This window comes from Galleria mellonella, unplaced genomic scaffold (assembly GCF_026898425.1).
Source record: "Galleria mellonella isolate WM207_F2 unplaced genomic scaffold, CSIRO_AGI_GalMel_v1 utg172, whole genome shotgun sequence".
In the NCBI taxonomy this organism is placed as follows: Eukaryota; Metazoa; Arthropoda; class Insecta; order Lepidoptera; family Pyralidae; genus Galleria; species Galleria mellonella.
In genome coordinates, this window is record NW_026442015.1 from 3,350,168 (window position 1) to 3,369,462 (window position 19,295).

At 34.1% G+C, this 19,295-nt stretch overlaps 1 protein-coding gene across 6 annotated transcripts in view; it reads right to left on the reverse strand.

Moving 5' to 3' along the window:
* Positions 1-1,047: 1,047 nt before the first annotated feature.
* The window catches only part of LOC113514447 (neurofibromin), a 58,293-nt gene continuing 40,045 nt past the window's right edge, over positions 1,048-19,295 (reverse strand). For 4 of the 6 annotated variants that reach the window (XM_052893060.1, XM_052893059.1, XM_052893061.1 and 1 more), the window contains 16 exons: positions 18,942-19,082; positions 18,290-18,369; positions 17,189-17,361; positions 15,676-15,788; positions 14,528-14,633; positions 14,089-14,159; positions 11,075-11,152; positions 9,284-9,376; positions 8,469-8,576; positions 7,431-7,560; positions 6,648-6,723; positions 5,937-6,024; positions 5,448-5,546; positions 5,026-5,233; positions 4,333-4,391; positions 1,048-3,683 (listed from right to left, as the gene is read on the reverse strand). In XM_052893060.1, coding sequence (XP_052749020.1) covers positions 4,345-4,391; positions 5,026-5,233; positions 5,448-5,546; positions 5,937-6,024; positions 6,648-6,723; positions 7,431-7,560; positions 8,469-8,576; positions 9,284-9,376; positions 11,075-11,152; positions 14,089-14,159; positions 14,528-14,633; positions 15,676-15,788; positions 17,189-17,361; positions 18,290-18,369; positions 18,942-19,082 — 1,611 coding nt within the window. In that variant the 3' untranslated portion in view covers positions 1,048-3,683; positions 4,333-4,344. The remainder of the gene's footprint in view (positions 3,684-4,332; positions 4,392-5,025; positions 5,234-5,447; positions 5,547-5,936; positions 6,025-6,647; positions 6,724-7,430; positions 7,561-8,468; positions 8,577-9,283; positions 9,377-11,074; positions 11,153-14,088; positions 14,160-14,527; positions 14,634-15,675; positions 15,789-17,188; positions 17,362-18,289; positions 18,370-18,941; positions 19,083-19,295) is intronic. The other 2 variants (XM_052893063.1, XM_052893062.1) reach the window with 1 other exon arrangement.

The window sequence follows — 19,295 nt, forward strand, 5'->3', positions numbered from 1 at the left end:
AAAGAATCATGACATTATCTAGCATCTTATTGGATACTATAATTTAAAAAACAAAATAATTTACCTGGTCAATCAACTAGAACACTATTTATTTTCAGATAGACACAGAAAACTGGGATTCTATTATAAGAAACCCGTTAATGAAACCTCTTGAAGTGTTGTTGGAGAATAAATGGTTGGTTCGTTTTTAAAATAAATACACGTCCTAAAATATATTACATTATTACATGTTAGTTTTTGGTCGGGGGCAGAATTTACAAGCTCATATTTTTTTTTTGCATTTCCTAATCCCCGTATGTTTAGATAAATATTTAATAGATATTTAGGAAACAAATAAATCCATAATTAGGTACAAAATTCATCTAAATAGGTTATTTTTTATTTTAACTAAATTATAATTAAATAAATAACTAAACATATGGGTACATCAATTCACTATCCTTTTCTTACGCGTAAACATGAATGAGACGAAACATTGATAAAATTATTAGTTAGCGCCCAATTTAGGCCATAGTATATACATTCAGATCTGTATAATTTTTATAACTTTTCTATCTATTTTATTCAAAAATAAAAGCAAAATGTATACTGTTCGCGTCAGGTGAGCTTAAGTGAAGGGATGTGATGTATTGTTGGGGTATATTTATCGACATTTGATATCGATAATATTATATATGATTTTTTTATAACACAGAGGGCAAACGAGCATGCAGCTCACGTGATGGGAAGTGATTACCGCCGCCCATAGTTAGCAATCAATAGTCAGAAGTCATAGTATTAGTCAGAGAAATTGCAGGTGTGTTACTGGTTTATTAAGAAAAAATATATTCTTTTCTTGAAATTAAAATTCCATAATCTAACGTAAAATACAGCTTCATTAATGCGTAAAATACAGTTTTATGCTGGGCCTTAGCATTTCCAATTTGTTAATAAAAAGTATTATATGTTATATAATGTGCTACTTTCTTATCAATTCTTCTATGCAAATAATTTTTTTTTGCATTCTCTACAAAAACATACGTAAGACAATTATTTTTTTTGCACTACAATATATGCACTTATATGTAAAGCATTTTATATTTTGGTTTCAATTTGTGATGTGTGTTCAATAAAATAATAAGTAAAATAGAAAAATATCACATTCAGAGCAAGTCATAAATCAACCTGTCGCGAACTGTATAGTTTAGTCCCTAATTTTTATTTTTACTATAACTTAAACGGTGCATGAAAGCAGCTTTCAAGTGTAAATTATTTAAAACTTTCTTTACATCACAACTCTGGCAATTAAGGGACATTTGCATAGACATTGCATGACATGTAAAATAACGTTTACACATTTAAATAAGCATGACCTGTGCAGACGAGAAACAATTTATCCTTTATTTCAATTTGAACAAAATTCTGTAAAGAAATTAACACACCAAACTAAGATGCACGCCGAAGATTGTTTCTCGTCTGGGCCTTCAAACAAATTTTCACATGCTATACAGACGTACAATGATAAAAAATAACTCTATGGCATCATGAAAAAATCATGTGGACTAAATATTTTCCCTTTAGATGAGTGTTTATCGAATCTATGTATACGTTTCTGCTGTTGTATACATGTGATATAATAAGACAGCAACATCCGGCATCTCGTTATATCTCACCTATTGGTATAAAATTCATCTATTGAATCGATAAATTTGTTCGCTACATGTCTTGAGATGCATGCTACGTTCAAATTATATTTTTTCTACGGTATTGCATTTTCACTTACGTCTACAAGTTAATAAATTATAAAAAAAGCACATTTAAATAAAATATTCTTAAACATAATTACTAGTACTTGTAAAAATCCATATACTAACTCATGAGTTTATTACTTGTATATTATTTACAAAAAATGTAAAAAATACATATAAGTGGACAGACAACAAAAGTAAATACATAAAAATATAATTCTAAATTAATTTGTACTAATAGTTTTTGTTTATTATAGGCAATTAATTTAATAAACTAACCTATTATGTTAACAACTTGTTTGCTGATTTCGAAATTGTAAATGTATTAAAAATGTATTACAGAAAAATTTTGAGGCGGTATATGACTTCATACAGAACATCTATTGAAATAATTTAAAAAAATCACATGAATTCTAAATATCTTTGATAAAAAAAAGTTTACCTTCGTGTTTAAGTTTTTTATGGAACAGCGTCTTAAATTATTCACATAGATTTTCTGTGACTTATTGAGATGGAGTGGTGATGAAACCAAATAAATACGATAGTTTTTATTAAATATAATTATCGTGAGTCATGCTGTACTGTAACGATTTATATCGCCTTTAGTCAACGTTTTAAATTCGAGGTTGCCAAACTAGTTTCAAACTTAATAGGAGCCCTTATTCATGAGCGCGGTTAACGGCAGTTGAGTTCGAAACTAGATGGGCACCCTCAAATTTAAAAAACGTGAATAAAGCTGACTTAAATAATTACAATAAATATTTAATGTTAAATTTTCCCTACACATCAATACCTCCTCAAAACTAGTAGACTAGTATGAACTCTAAAGCTGAAAATGAATAATAAAATGAACGGTATTATTTGGCAAATATCATTCTCGGTACGTTACTACATAATTAATAACAGTTATGACTGGAATTTGGCTGTGATGACTTTTACTGTATACTTACCGATGAGAATGCGTTTCCGAGATAATGATACACGAATATAACACCATTTATTAATATCGATTAAGTTACAACCTATCCGTGTGTCAAAATTCATGCAAATCAGTTCAACTATTATGCGTGATTATGGAACAAATATCTAAACATTTTCACAATTCAATAAATTCTACATTTTTATATTTACTGTGATGTTATTTTTTTTTAATACTTACACTACATATTAATATAATTATGCAGTCAATTAGCATGCTTACGTCATTTTAGACATCAAAATTAATTAATTATAAATTATTCGAGTTATATAAATACACATGTTAAATGCATGCTTTGTGTGATGTATTTGTTAACATATCTATACCCGCATTTGTGCAGAGTGAAATTGAAATCTTTAGCATCCTTTAAACGAATTAAAAAAAAAAATTGTAAAAAAAAAAAACAAAACACTGAGTCGACAGTCAATTTCACTAGTATAACAATTCCTTAAAAGGATGCTAAACATCTTGTTCCCACACTGTATATACAACGGTTGCAGGAAGGATTATTATGCGATCTAGAGACTCTTAACATTAGTTGGCGCCATCATTACTAAATTAGTAGTTGTAGTAATTTAGTATCTCCTATTTATCGATATATAGATATCTAGGGTACATCACTATTATTAGAAATCTGTCAGAAGTATTGGACAATGCCGATATCAAATATTTAAATAAATTAAAATTATTGTAATCTCAATAGCAGGTTGTTATAGTTCGTCAACTTCATATTTGATACACCCTGATGAGAATGAGAATGTATTGTGTAGCATGGAAACACTAAGTTTGGACAGCTTAGCATTTGTCACACCGCAGGAGTGCTGTGGACGAAGTTGTTGAGCTATAGGGAAAGGTGGGTGGATACCAATACTGGATTGTAACGAAACTATATGCATACTAATGGTGATGTACTAAAACACAGTGACACTGGTGAATAGCTCGTCGGTTTATAGTGTGTTAACTGCCAAATCCCGAGTCTGTAACAAAATTTAATGTATAAAATATTTTTTTTATACCATGAACGTGGCAAACAAGCATACAGCCCGTCTGATGTTAAATGGTTACTGTAGCCTATGGACGCCTGTAACACTAGGGGTGTCACGTGCACGTTGTCGACCCTGAAGAAATCTTAATACAAGCTTTTTGAAGAACCCCATACTGTAGACTCTAGGGAAAACCTCGGTAGTGAGGTCGTCCCACAGCCTGAGTATTCGCGTTCGTTAAGATGATATTTAAAAATTTAAATTAACTAAGTAACAAGCAAAGCTTTAACCGACAGATGGGGCAATAAGCTCTTAAATATGTACAGTAAAAATTCCTTATTCACGTTTCCTTGACTCGCGGATTAAAAAATTGCGACCCAATTCCTATATTCGCGGCTAAAGATTTGTATATTTGCGGATCTAATCGTTGCATATTAATAAAAAGGATTATGTATCCTTTGTAAACACGTCGGCAAATAGACGGATAAAAAAGTAAAATAGACCTTATTACAACTATACGTAAAGTATATTGTCAAATGACATTGCCGCTGTATAAGTGCTTCGACTTTCTACGAGTATATTCGCGGCATATTCACGGAACGTTATACGCCGCGAATAAAGGACTTTTACTGTATGTACTTACTTTACGTTTTCGCTATGTGTCCGGCCCCGAGCAGTAGAGTGTAGGCTGACGATGCACACCTGAATAGAGACATTATTTATTAATTTGTTGCAATTCAATGATAATAGATTTATATTCGAATAACAAACGTGCATGGTGTTATTCAATCAAGCGTGGGCTTTTTAATTACCATTTTGGTCATTAAAAATCCCACGGTTTCAAGAAGACGGAGGGGGGGGGGGGAGGTTGCCAGTAATTTACACGCTTAACAGATGGATTGGCCACCGCAGTTAAGCTTTAGAAATGTTTTAAGAGGGACGCTGCTGTCCATTCTTAGACCTCCCGTAGTCGCCTGTTACGACACCCACGGAAAAGAAAGGGGTGGCCTTTTCTATGCCAGAATCACAAAAAAAAAGATTTGGTATGCTTAACATATTATTATAGCAGCTTTTACTCGCGACTTCATTCGCGTGGCCGGAATAATTTCATGGATCGGGATAAAAAACAGCGTTTAGTATATCCTTTGTCATTCCACATAGTACTGGTGAAGACGTTAAGGTGTTATAAGGTTACAGACAAACAAACTCACTTTCATATTTATTATTTTTATATGAGTAAGGATGGTAGTCTATGCAGTCTATGGGAAAGCCTATGATCAGCGGTGGACAGTTAACGGCTGATATGAGGGTACTGTTGAAGGCTCGTAACAATCACCATAGCGATGCGTGTCCGCCTCGAGCGCGAGGCCGGGCGATGCGTGGGATGCGTGGGATGCGTGGGAGGCGTGGGATGCAGGGTGCGGCCCGTCGGGGTCGGGCGGCGGCGCCCGCGCCAGCGGCTCGTCCCCGCCCGGCAGGCACGTCTCCACCATCGCCTCCAGGCAGTTCACGAATAGCTCGCTGCTCTCCGCCGTGCACTGGTTCTACAGATGCAACACTCATTTGGATTACTTACTTAATCACATCGTACCGGCGGGACGCGATTGTTTGACGACCTTAGTGGTCGCATATACTCGCTAATGACGTAGCTTTCTATAAGTAAAAAAAAAATTTAAATTGACTGAGTAGTTTTTTAGTTTATCCAATGAGTTCAATTACACGATGCATCTAGCTTATAGACAGCCAGTTTAGTTTTACCTTGGTGAAGGGTCCAGCAAACCTCCAAAGTCCCCCGAAACCACAGCTCTGCATGTAGTGAAGTTGTTGTTGGCTTGGGTCTTCTGACGCTATCATGTTCTGTAGTGATATTTGCAAATTAAATTAATTCATTATTTAATTTGAAATAGAATGATATCAATAAATTGCGTGTGAACTAGCGATTGTTCGCTCGGGATTTAGAGGTGCAAAGCAAAACTATAAAAATTTAATTAGATAAAAAAAATATTCAAATAACAAGGAAATCAGTTTCCAAATTGGTCGTGTGGTTTAAAAGAATTAAAAGGATAAACAAACAGACGCAAACAGAGACGTTCTTTATTTTATTTCCACTTTCCAGTCCTATCGTACTCTGAACTGATTTCTCAAATAATATTTACCTGCTTTAACCTATCTACGGAAATAAATGTTTTAAATTATTTAAAAATGTGATATGCAAACACGATCATTTTAGGCCGGTGCGTATATTACCTGTATGATGCTCTGTACAGCGCTGAGTATGACCTGATCGTGACAGTGCATCAGTACGTGGTTGATCTTCATGTCCAGCAGGCTGTGACTGTTGTACACGGAAAAAGAGAACGTTACAATAAATACGCATTACGCATCATTTCTTTAGGAGAAATGACAAACGAAACAATCGAGCATGCATGAAATAGAACGAGACAACAATATCCGTCGACATATTGCATGCATTAACGAAAACGTATCTATTGGTAGATTCATTTAGAAAGAAAGAATTTGTTACTTGTTTGTTTTGTTACTAGTTACTCATTTGTTATTAGTTTAGAACTTGTAAGGGATACTATATAATGTTACATATGTAATTTAAGTAGAACGGTTACAGATAGTAACGACATAGTTTAAAGTACCTAGAACTTAAGGGGAAAAAAATTCTCAAGTGGCGACCGCGTACAAGCAAACGCAAAAGAGAGACGTCCTTAAATATGTTGCAGTGAGTCCTTATAAATATTAATATTATAGTTTTATAAGGGTACAGTAATTATGGTTTTAGAACTGGGCTCCTAAATAGGTTAGTCCATAGATACGTGTGACTCAGGATTGCTTATTACGATGGTCTATGGGGGATTAACAGTTATTGGCTAAAATAACAATGATACTTATTATAAAGTTTCACCCGCATTTTTACTAAACTAAATAATAACCTATTTTAATACTTACATCACTGGAAACACTTTGGCGAACACGACGGAACCCTCCGCTAAGTACTGGTACAGTATTCTTATCTCGTTCTCATCTATACAAAATTAAAAAGTAAATTAATCATAAAAAGTGCTTTCTGAAATATGTGATTACAGCGAGGTTTGTTAGAATAACGATCTACCATATTCGATTATCGCTGGATGTACTGTATGACTTGTAGTCTTTGTACCTGACTTTAATAGGGAGTGGAGGGCTGGATTAATTTTTTTTTTGTACAACTCAGAATGACACATCTTTTTTTTTAATTATCTGCTACAATAGACTTTTAGACTGACATTTTTTTTCAGACCCGGTTCATTAGTTTAATTTTTAAATAAAAGTAACTGGTTTTATAATTACTAAAGTCGGTGTTTATTTTTTGGATTAAATAACTCAATTATGTACTATGCTGTATATGCAATAGCACGATATGTGGTCAAAGCTTCCTGGGTCAACACAGGGACAATTATAGTACATGACTGTTTTATATATTATTCTTATATATTTATACATAACATCTCTTGCACACATGTGTCCGTGAGTTACGTATTTAGGGCCTACTGAAAATCAGTGTCGTAGCTTCAGATTTGAAACTGCGACATATGCTGAGTTAGGTCCTTTGCACAAACACTGCTACATGAATTCTGTCAATCCTGAAAATGAGAGTATTCTACTCTCAACAGTTGGCTGCACTATATCGGCTTATTACTTGTTTCTTAATAGTACGTTTGAAGGATCCAAGAAACATTTAGAATTTCTCACCGGTGGTATATTTGACGAGCGTGGCGAGTACGGTCAGCACCAGGGCTTGCGTGGTGGAATCAGACAGCACCGATGGGTCCAGCAAGCTGTTGCTCTCTGGGCTGCTCGTGTCTTTATCTGTTGACGCTTGCTGTAGATGAATCAGTGAATATCAACTTATTGATTTAGTACTATATTTATTCATTTATTCATATCAGTAGTTAACCGCCTACTGTTGAATATAGTCCTCTCCCTTGGAGGGTTTTGCTTTGATTGAGTAGTTGCTTTGATAGGAAGTGTGGTGCATCACTAAATGCAATGCCCATCACTACCGAAAAACCGGTCCAGGCGACCCAAGGGTACGGCAGCGCGCGGGGTGAACGGCCGACCTGCTCCCAGATGCAAGCGCAGCACGATAGAGCGCATCCAAATCAATTATACGCAAGACCACTGTCTGTCACTGTAGCTAATATTTGTACTACGCGTAACATACATAGTGGTCGTAATAAAACAGTTGGTGTAAAGAAATTGATTGTTATTTCGGGATCATATAGACCAACATACATAGAAGGAATTAATTTGATTTATTACCTGTTTTTTTCTCACCATATAGTTTATGTATCATAGACAAAGTATAACCTAAGTAACACTGACGGACTGGCAATGTAATCACAAAAACGAGACATGAAAACAGTTACACTAGTGTGCGTAAATTGTAAATGTGACAGTTTTATTTCCGGAATATATGATAAATCTAGATGCAGTACACTTCACTCTGACTAACTTCATTTACTAAAAATTAATTCTACTTCAAAACGGAAAAATAAATAGTTTTTTTTTGTCAAAAAATCAGCTTCGAGCTTATATAGTGTAAGTGAATATCATAATTTTCTATCTTGCTCTAACATATACGTTATACTTTTTTTTTCTTTTTTTTTAATATATATACAAAAAAGCACGAAGTACATATGTGTTTTAAAAATGAATTTGTTTGAAATATTTGTAAGTACAAAGCTCAGTATAAATTTAATTATTTAACACACACGTGTCACAACAAACCTTAGTAGACGTGTCCGGGTAGTCACTGTCACCTGACTTCGTGGACGGCGGCCGCTCGTTGACATCGTCCGTGCTGCTCGGCGAAATCCGGCCGTCGTCTTCTACCACCTGAAAAAAAATATAGACTCATTGAGAACCTCTTTCTTCTGGACGTTGATATTTCTAAAAGGAATTGACACCAAAAATGTTTTCATTTCATCATTATGATTTAGGAGAAAGTCTAATTGTATCGGTCTTAGTTTTCTCTATATGTAAAAAAATTATATATTTACAAAAAGTATTAAAGCAAATCTGTCTTAAAGTAGTCTAGTACCCATAGTACGAGCTTAGTTAGGGACTAGATGTCGCTGAGTAATAATATGCACAACAGAATTTATTATTTTTTAAAATAGAAATATAAATAATATTTGAATAGACAAGTTCTTTTAAACCACTCTTCATGATTATATCGCTAGGTTCAAAATGTTATTTGCTGAGAAGAACCGGCAAGAAACAGTCTTTATTTGTATAACACATGCATTTGAGAGAGGGGATTGTTAATAATATTGATAAGTAGTCCCATTGCTAGCAATACACCTGTCAGGTCGACCTCATCACGGTTTCCCCTGAAAAACATCGTGTTCAATTCCAAGTGAATTCATCACGACGGGCTAATTGACCTGTCATTTCATTCTCACCTATCATCCTTCACCGGTGCCTCGACAGCGTATACCGTTATCACAGGCGGGGTTACCATTACATTAACATACATTTAAAAAAAACATCCAGGTGTTCGAGAAAAAATAGTAAATCCGGGAAAATGTTAGGATACCTACATCGAGACCGCTATCAGTATCACCGCCCTGCTCAGCCCTGGCCGCCTCCCCCGTGGCGCCGTGTTGCATGCTGTGCGCACGCCCTTCGCTGTCCTGTACCATTGTGTCCACATTACAATCATGTACTATTATATTTGGGAAGAACGACGGCACACTGGCGGGAACTTGGCGAGATCTCGTGGACGCATTTTTTTTTTTGTTAATTATTTAAAATAAACAATAATAGTCAGTACGTTGTAGCATGATGCGGTTGATATATAACATTTAGAAAAAATACTAAATTCAATCTATTAGTCACTGTTTAAGTTACGTTTCAGTATTTTTTTATAGATTTAATAACTTGTCACCAGCGTCATGCTATAATGCATGGAGTATTAATATATTTTTTTTTTATTGTAATTATTTATGTCGGCTTTACACACGTCTTAAATAACTACAATAAAGTATGACTTGCGATAGTTATTATTCAACAAAAATTTTTTATGTCATGTCATAAATTAAGACGAAAATATACTAAACTCGAGTTCATTAAGTGGGCCAAATTATACAAATGCATTGAGATCTCACCAACACAATGATATAAGGGAATAAAATAGAAAGTGGATAAAAAACTGCCACCGAGACACTTAGAAGCATCTATTTATTTTCTTGTCTATATTAAAGCTTTTATTTTTAATATTTTTTTTTTATTTTACTATCTAATAATAACTAATATTGTAAGCATTTTTGTGTGTGCGTTTATATGTTACTGTGTTAGTTGTATTTGACTATTCACTACACACACTTGTATGTCTTAAAAGTAAATGATAACTAATTTTTTGCGCAAAAAACTTATTTTATTGATAAAATTAAAAAAAAAATAAACAATAATTTACATTATAAGAAAGTGGGTTCATACATTTAAAATAAAAAATCAATTGCATAGTTTCATGTCGGGTTGATAAATAGACTTAGTCGTTATTCCTTAGTGCGAAAGGTACAATTTCATATGGTTGCGTGTTTCGTGTGCACAGTGCATGTTTTGCAGTGTTTTAATGAACTTTATTGCTCAAAATTTATAATCTTCTTTATACAAGCCAAAATAGTCCTTATTTATATAAACATAAAACACTAGTATACGTAAATTGAATCTTGCAAGGACTATAAATAAAAACTATTTGGGCTTGAAACTAAAAGGGTTTTTTAGGTCTGTTAAACCATGCAGGTTCCTTAGGGTCAAACTCTAATGGTTCAACAGGGTTTCTAAGGGCCAACATTAGTACTATCCATATATCGATACGCAGATAAAATAAATTCTACGTTGACACCTTTTTTTTTAAATAAATAAATAAAATAATTGTAAGGCGATAGAACTAATTATAATTTTATAAAAATATTATAAGAAAAATTGTAGCATAGAAGGCTACGTAATAGGGTTTCTTGCTTTAAAAATATGAATAAAAACCTACTGTGATACATTATGGTTTCATTTGATAGTTTCAACAGAAAGTACTATTAGTTCAATATTTTTTTTTATATATAAGTATTATAAGCTGACGGTCTATATAGGAGATAAGGCAAGTATCACCTATAGACATGAATAGTTTATATATACTTTACAAAGTTATATAATATATTGAGCATTTTGCAGTTTTAAAATTCATAATCTATATTACAACACGCCAATAAATAAGGCGATCAATAAAGTCCACAAATAGATAGCTATTTATAGCTGGCTGATAAGTTTCCTGGCCTTATTCATAAGTTATTCTTAATTTGAAAATATCCCTTCACCGATTAATTAATAATTACCCTTGGCGGTCCAATGGTGTCTTTCGATGTGGGAACAGAGAAAGACCTTTGAGTTTTGAAAAGCATTCTAGCTGATGTCTATAGTTTCAAGCGATGCACAAGCGTATCAGTCGGAACGTTTGTTTCACGTTATAACCGTTATAACAGTTATAACCAGAAATCATTCGTTATTTATTTATTTACGCAATATATTCGTTGAAAGAAAAAAAAATATTATTTTTATTAAATAAATAATACAAATACTTATTGAAATAGGATAGACATATTATACAGAGTAGGAATGCATTTGTTACGATATTATTAATAACACAGATATAGGGGACAACAGTTATTCATAAAAACGAATACACAGTGCCATTAAAATTTGTTAAACATGTTTGTATTGAAGAATAACAGTTAACGAAAACGTTAAATTAACAACAACGAATATAAACGTAAACAGCAGCGGGGTGACATGAACGTTATTCAATGCATACAAACGATATCAATGAACCAAGTCCAAACAAGTTGCGTGAAAAAACACATGTGATATAATAGAATGGTTATAATTTGTGTCCTAGATATACTGGAAGATAAGAGATTATATAGTTTTTTTATGTATGGCGGGTGGAATTTCGATAACGTTCATTATTTATATAACGTTTAAAATAACGGCTATATTAAAAAAATAACAGTTCATATTGTTATTTACTCGTAGTATATAATAATAATAATCGTAGGTAAGATAAAATATATGAAAAATTTTCAATAATCACAATATTTTCAAAGAGTAAAGCTACAGTTAAAATTCACATGTGCTGCCATCTAGTGTTTACGTAAATCTGATTTAATTTGTTGATATTATCAAGAAACCGAGCAATATTCGATATAACTAATCGAGTCAATATTTAACATTCCACCCTCCATATACAGGATTTTAGAAAAATCACTGCAACCTCAAAATCAAAGCAGAAACCCGGGGAAGGACCATTTTGAACGGTATTTCAGACACGTTAGCCATATCGTATAATTTGGCTACAAATTAGATATAGATCGTATCACCGGGCATATGACTAGCGGTAAACAGGGATTTTAAATATTATTTTAAAGAAAAAAAGTATGAAAATGACTTTTTTCCAATATAAATCGGTATTAAGGACTGAACTGAAGGGTCGCAGTGACTTTCCTCATATCCTGTAATAATAATAATAGAATGAAAACATATTATCTAATTACAAACTAACTATAAACGATGACAATGACCAGAAGACAGGACCATGGATGACACGATTCCTCAACCTTACACAAGCTTATTATAAATTAGTTGCTAAAAGCCAATTATTATGTCTGCGTGGGAAAGATACATAGGTAATTTTTTTTTATCTAATTTTTTACTACCAGGAATGGTAAACAATATTATGGTTCAGTTGATGGAAAATTCTAGAAATTATGGGAAGTAACCGTTCCTTGGACATAAACATCACAGTGTCCTATGTCAACGTCAACTCTCATGCGATGGACTTTTATGGGGTTTATGAATTGTCTACTAGGTCAGAGGTTGCTATATTTCATCAAAGTTCAAATTTTACAAATTTAAATAAAATACATGTCATTTCTATAAACAAATAAAATATAATATTTTGGAGAAAAGGTACATAAATAATATTATATTACGTCATAATTTGAGATATATAAGGTAAAAAGGCAGTATTAGCAAAACATTGTTGCTTCCTATATCTGGTATAGTTATAACCTACACGAACTCTTGCTATTAATTAAAATAAACAAACTAATTTCCAAAAATAATATAATAAATACTCAGAATGTTCTCAATAAGAATATAAATATTTTTTTATGTAACTTAGAATAAGAAACAAACAGACGGATCATCTGATGGTTAGTGATAATAATCGCCTAAAGACATGAACAGTACCGTGGACATAAAAAAGAATACTGTGCTGCCCCTAATGATATGAACATGAAAATAAAGTATCTTCGAAAAAAGTCTACCATCTTGTGACCACTGTAGACCTACTGCTTGTCTATTAGTTCAATTCAAGCATAAAAAATAAATATATAATTGTAATGAGAAAATTTTCAAATAACATTTTACACAATTGGATTGTATACACGAACTCGTCGCGGAATGTAATTAATTTTACGCTAATTCCACGTAATGTAGTCAGTTGCGCACACGTTTCGTAGAATGCAAATGCAATTTGGTTACGCGTACATTCTGCAAAACGTATCTATTCGACTACGCACATATTCTGTAGAACGTAGATAGCTACACACGTATTCCGCGGTCTTTAATTTTAAATGCAGAAATTTAAATATTTTTTTTTAAATACAATAATCGAATTCTTAAACTCATGTTTTTCTCAGTGCACTCAGCATACTTATTGTTACGTTTTATCATCATGAATTTCATCTAGGGATGATATAAAATAAGTAACGCTCCTAGAACTTTCCCACAGCAGACTTACAACTTAAATTATTGCCATTCCTTCGCCTGTAGACAAGTGGCAAACGCTTCTATTTCTACAATTAACGCTTCGGCTTAATCGTACCTAATTTTTTATAGATAGGTTGAATTTATGGGTTATAAGAAATAACAAAAGGTCAACTTTGCAATAGACCTAGATTTTTCTTATACTTCTGGTAACGTAAATAGCTCATAAACAATACAAATAATATAATAAAATTTAATCTTTCTGTAATTAAATAAAGAAATAATACATTTATCCATTCATCATGTTTTCAAAATTAATTATAAGGTTTAAATTGAAATTTGACATCGAAATATATCTCTTTCTATCTATATAAATATACATAATATATATTTATAACGTTCACAAATGAAGGAGCTTAATTTTAAGTCACATTTACGGCCAAAGCGTTACCGATTATAGAAAGAGAATAGTTAAGAGTCAATTGCACCTTGTCTAGGCCTACATGACTAAACACTGACAACTGATCACATTGCAATGGTTATATATTTTAAGTATATTTATAATAATGTTTAACGGTGTTACCTGATGCGGCATGTTGATTAAATGAGGGCTGTGACCCCCACTATTAGACTGCTGTAGTGTGGGAGATTTACCTAAAACAAATAGCTGATATTAAAACAAAGTATTATGATTTTGGTGTTTCTATAATGTAAAGGGTAAAAAATATACTGTTCTACTTAAGGAATATTATAAATTATAATCCTTACTAATACTAAAAATATGAAAGTGAGTTTGTTTGTTACTTTATAGCGCTTTTACGGATTAACTAATCACTATGAAATTTAGTGCACATGTACTATATGGGACGAAGAAGGTTACAGGCTATTTTTATCCCGGTCACGTGGATAATGTCGGGGGCAAAAGCTAGTAAATTAATAATGGTCACTAGAACGAATTATCATAATACTATTTGCGGTGTTGAAGTATTCGTTGGTCGACTATTTTTTTTCTTTAATCTTACCTCCGTGTGCAGACGATATGGCCGCCTGGTCGAGTATGTCCCAAGACTTTTGGCGGCGACTCTGGCAGACTGAGTGGGACGATGACGGCTGGATCAACATCGATGACTGAAAGTCAATATACATATTTAATGGTACAGGTGTGACAATCTGAAATAAGTTTATTGAGATACAATACTTGCACTTTTATTATAAAGCGCGCGATTACAAGATCACTATATGAAAAATGAAAGCAGAGAAGTAATTTTCATATTATTTTGTTACCGTAGTATCGTTTACATATAGATGGTGCACGATGTGTAAAGCCCATATTTATTTATATTTTGGGATTTTTTTATACCATTGAGGAAGCAATGATGCCAGGAAATTCCTTTTTAGTGCTCATCTAGATTAGAAGGGAATTACTAATTTAGGCTGTATATTGTCTGTCAGTCAGGATTTTCAAAGTAAAAAATTTTTATTAATTTAGGTTGTACATTGTCAGTCGGAACTTTCAAAGAAGTAAAAAAGAATTACTAATATAGGCTGTACATTGTCTAATAGTCAGGATTTTCAAAATAATAAAGATTTTATCAATTTAGGTGGTCCATTGTTTGTCAGTCAAGACTTTCAAAGAAGTTTTATTTATTTATTCATTAGTACACATATGTTTACACGGCGAACATAATGTTAAAAGCATTCTCTCCCAGTCAACCATAGGGGAGTGTCAAAATACTCAAATGCGGTATTAACCCTTAAATACCTGAAGTTTCAAATTTGATACCGGGGTTATAAATCGCATTAGGCGCCTACAATCGATTTTATTATAATATTTGGCTGTTTACATGTTACCAAAAGTTTTTTCAAAATAAATATACAAAAATATCGTTTTGATTTTTTTTACTATTTTCCCCATTAGTAAACATAGTATATACTTATATATTTTTAATTTGATTTAAAAAATTAGGCTTTTAAGGGTTAAAGAAGTGAAAAAGATACATAAAAATTCCACGCCGTGATTTTCATTCACGCTAATCTTAATGCTCAATCAATTTTAATGAAATGTAAATGCATATTGTTTACTCTAACAACCCCATTCCTCCCCGGCCAGGGCGACTTGGCTACTACTTAATAATGATCTCTTAAATTTATAAAGCAGGAGGATGATTACCTGATGATGTTCAGCGGTAGGACAGTAGTGGTCACAATTGTCCGGCAACCACTTGGGCAGGGAGTGCTTCACGTGGCAGCGTGACCGCACCTCTTCACTCACGCACACCAGGGCTGAAAGTAAATATTATGAAAATATAGGCGAAGAAAGCGTATGGAGAGCGAATGAGCCAATCTGATATAAAACATTTATCATCATATCGGCCTTTAACTGTCCACTGCTGAACATAAATCTTCCTTTTGTGGGGTTTTGCCAGTAGTTGCCATGCTTGGCAGACGGATTGGCAACCGCAGTTAGGCTTCGGAGACGTTTTAAGAGAGATGCTACTGCCCTTACCCTCTTACGACACCCACAGGAAAGGAAGGGGTGGCTTATTCTATGCTGGAACCACACGGGACATTAATAATATGTTAACAGATAACTTTCTATCAGATGTTGTAGACAGAGACAATCTAACGTTAAAAGCCTCTGTCATAGATAGATAGATTGAGATATACTCTTTATTGTTTCCTCCAAAAGATTACAGTAGTAAATTTAATAGGAATATACATTTACACATCTTAGTACTCAGTTATGGCAACGCATGAAGGGTATCATGTACGACACAGTATACTCTGTTATGTCCATGGTACTGTTCAGGCGACGGTTAGCACTTTCAATCAGGTGGATTTTTTTTGATGGGTGAAAATGGAATAGTAACCCCGCTTGCGCTAATGGGATATGCTGGCGGAGCACCAGTGAAGGGTGATTGATGAGAATGAAAACAGACCAGTTAGCCCATCATGATAAATTCATCAGGAATTAATCATGATAGTTTCCAGGGGAAACCGCGTGGAGGTTAACCTGGTTGGGTATATTGCTAGCAATGGGATTCTTAGTCTCCATTACTAACAATCCTTTCCCCCTTTCAATCAGGTGGGCCGTCAACTTGTTTTCCATTTCAAGTTGTATAAAAAAAAACAGGTACGTCTCTCGCTTTATTGACTTGCGTAGCTTGTAGGGCGACTAAAGATTATACATGCTTGAGAACCATCTTATATGTTATTGTCGTAAGGGTACTAGTTTGTGTTGCGTTAATGATAGCTCAGTTGGACAGTGTTTGACTATAATCTATGGTTTCAAAAATTAAATCTCAACTTAAACTTATGAATTATCTATTTCATTACTTTGGAGGGCACATACAGTATCGACCGGTGAGTCAGGTCAAAGGACTCAGTGTATAACGAAAGTGGCCAAAAAACTCTCGATTGTAGAGGTTAACACTATCACACTAACAGTGTCATGCGAGGGAAAGGCATTGTTACTACCCTATCAGGTGGACCTCCACCCGGTTCCCCATGGAAACTGTCGTGACTAATTTATCGTTGAATACGTCACGATGGGCTAACTGAACTGGCCTTTTCATCTTCACTTATTGCCTCTCACTGGTACCGCGCCAGAGTATACCGATAGCGCAGAGGGAGTTACGATGCCATTTTCACTCAATAAAAAGAAAAAACAATAGCGTGCTGACCCGTGAGGTAGGCGACGGTGTCCCTGGTGAGCTGGAACTTGTCGCGGTCGGGCGCGGCGATGGCCAGCAGGGCAGCTAGTACGCGGCACGTTCGCGATACCGTAGCCGCTTGTGGGTGACGGTAGCCCTTGATCAGGTGGCCTACCAGTGCGAAGTGGAAGTTAGACCGGAAGCTGAAACCATTAGCACTGTTAGTTGACACATAATTTTTGTTTTTATTTTTTTTATTTTTTGTAAGCACGTTTTCATCTAATTATGTTATGCTAATCTTTACCTACTACCTCGTTCACAAAATATATTGACTGACCAAGGCCATCTAAGTCCTTTATAATCTCAAGTAGTATGTGTATGTCATCGTATTCTTTCCTAGAAGAATTCATAACGATGGGCTAACTGACCTGCCTTTTCATTCTCACCTACCATAATTTACTGGTGCCTCCCCAGCATATACCGTTGGAGAGGCAGGCGGGATTATTATTTTATTATTATTCAATAAAAAAAGACTACATTTAATCAAACTCCCGTTATATTTATAATACTAGCTTTTACCCGTGACTTCGTCCGTTTGACCAAATATATTCATTGGCTGGGATAAAACGTAGCCCAAATCCTTTTGCATCCCAAATAGTATATCATATTTAGTAGCTATTGGTTGATCTGTAAAAGTGCTATAAGGCAAAAAAGCAACAAATTCACTTTCATATTTATAATATTAATAAGAATACAAAATGTGACATTATATTCCATCCAGTACATGATCTGTATGCATACCAAATTTCACCCAAACACGTTCAGTCAGTAAAATTTGATAAACTAATAAAAATCCAAACATGTTTGTTATTTCTTTTTTATGCAACTTAGAATGGCAAACAAGCTGACGGCCCACTTAAACATTATCATGGACATAAAAGAGTATTATACTGTTTTGTCCATGATACTCATTATGCGTTGCCATTCCTGAGGACTGTGTTATGCCTCTATACCCTGTAAATTCACTGCCATATCCTACCCTTGAAAACGAAACACAGCCATGAAAACCACAAACCCAAGCAAACGACTTTTGTACAAAGTCTCCCTCTGGTATTTGTTAGATGCACTTACCTTAGTCCCACTGCATGGTCCAACTGTTTGAAATGCCACTCCAACGGTTCTCGGGTCTCCATCATCACTTGCTCTATGGACTGTAAACATTTTATATAATAAACAGAAAATTATAATATGAATGAATGAGTTACTGTAACTGCATTATACAATATAGGGAATAAGCAAGACAATTAATAAATTTAACGATACAGTTGTATAAGGTACAGTAAGGTGGTCTTATTAATGAAAAAAATCTTTTTAAGACAACCTTAAGAGTAATAGATTAATATATAATATGACAAAGAGTATGGGAATGCCTATTATTTTTCTATTGCGTCCTTAAATGGGGAGAAGTGAAGAGAATATAAGAGAATAAAAGCTTATATCTCACCTGATGAAAAGTGGTAACCGTCGCCTGTAGACACGAAGAGGACAGGTTACACACTAACAAATTTACGCATGAGGTGAAACCATGGGCGTCACAGTGTATGTTCATAGTTATTGTTGTAATTAACCACTTTACACTAAATGGACCGTCAAGTTGTTTACTATTCCAAGTTGTTTATATATATATATATATATATACTTAATATCGCTACAAGTACCCGTGATCCAATCGGACTGATCGGATTACTGGTAACATTATAAAGAAGCAATGAGCTCCAGTGACCTTGTGGTCGAACTGTCCCTGCGAGTCGAGCGTGTGCAGGTTCTGTTCCATTAGCGCGAGCCCCGCCGCGTACAGCGTGGGCTCGTCCAGCTGCAGCACCGACAGCGCCACCCAGAACAACGCCTTGTGGATTGGGGATTCCTGTGAACGAACATGGGATGAATTAACAACCATGACAATCTGTCGTTGATATTCTTACACTTCTTTTTACTCACATTACTGACAACAGGCCGATGCAAACTCTTTAGATATATTATTATACTTTTTTTATACATATTTACTTTTAGAATGTTCTTATTTGTAATTTCAATTTTATATTTTTTGACACTGTCTGTTCCTTGCACACTGTTAATA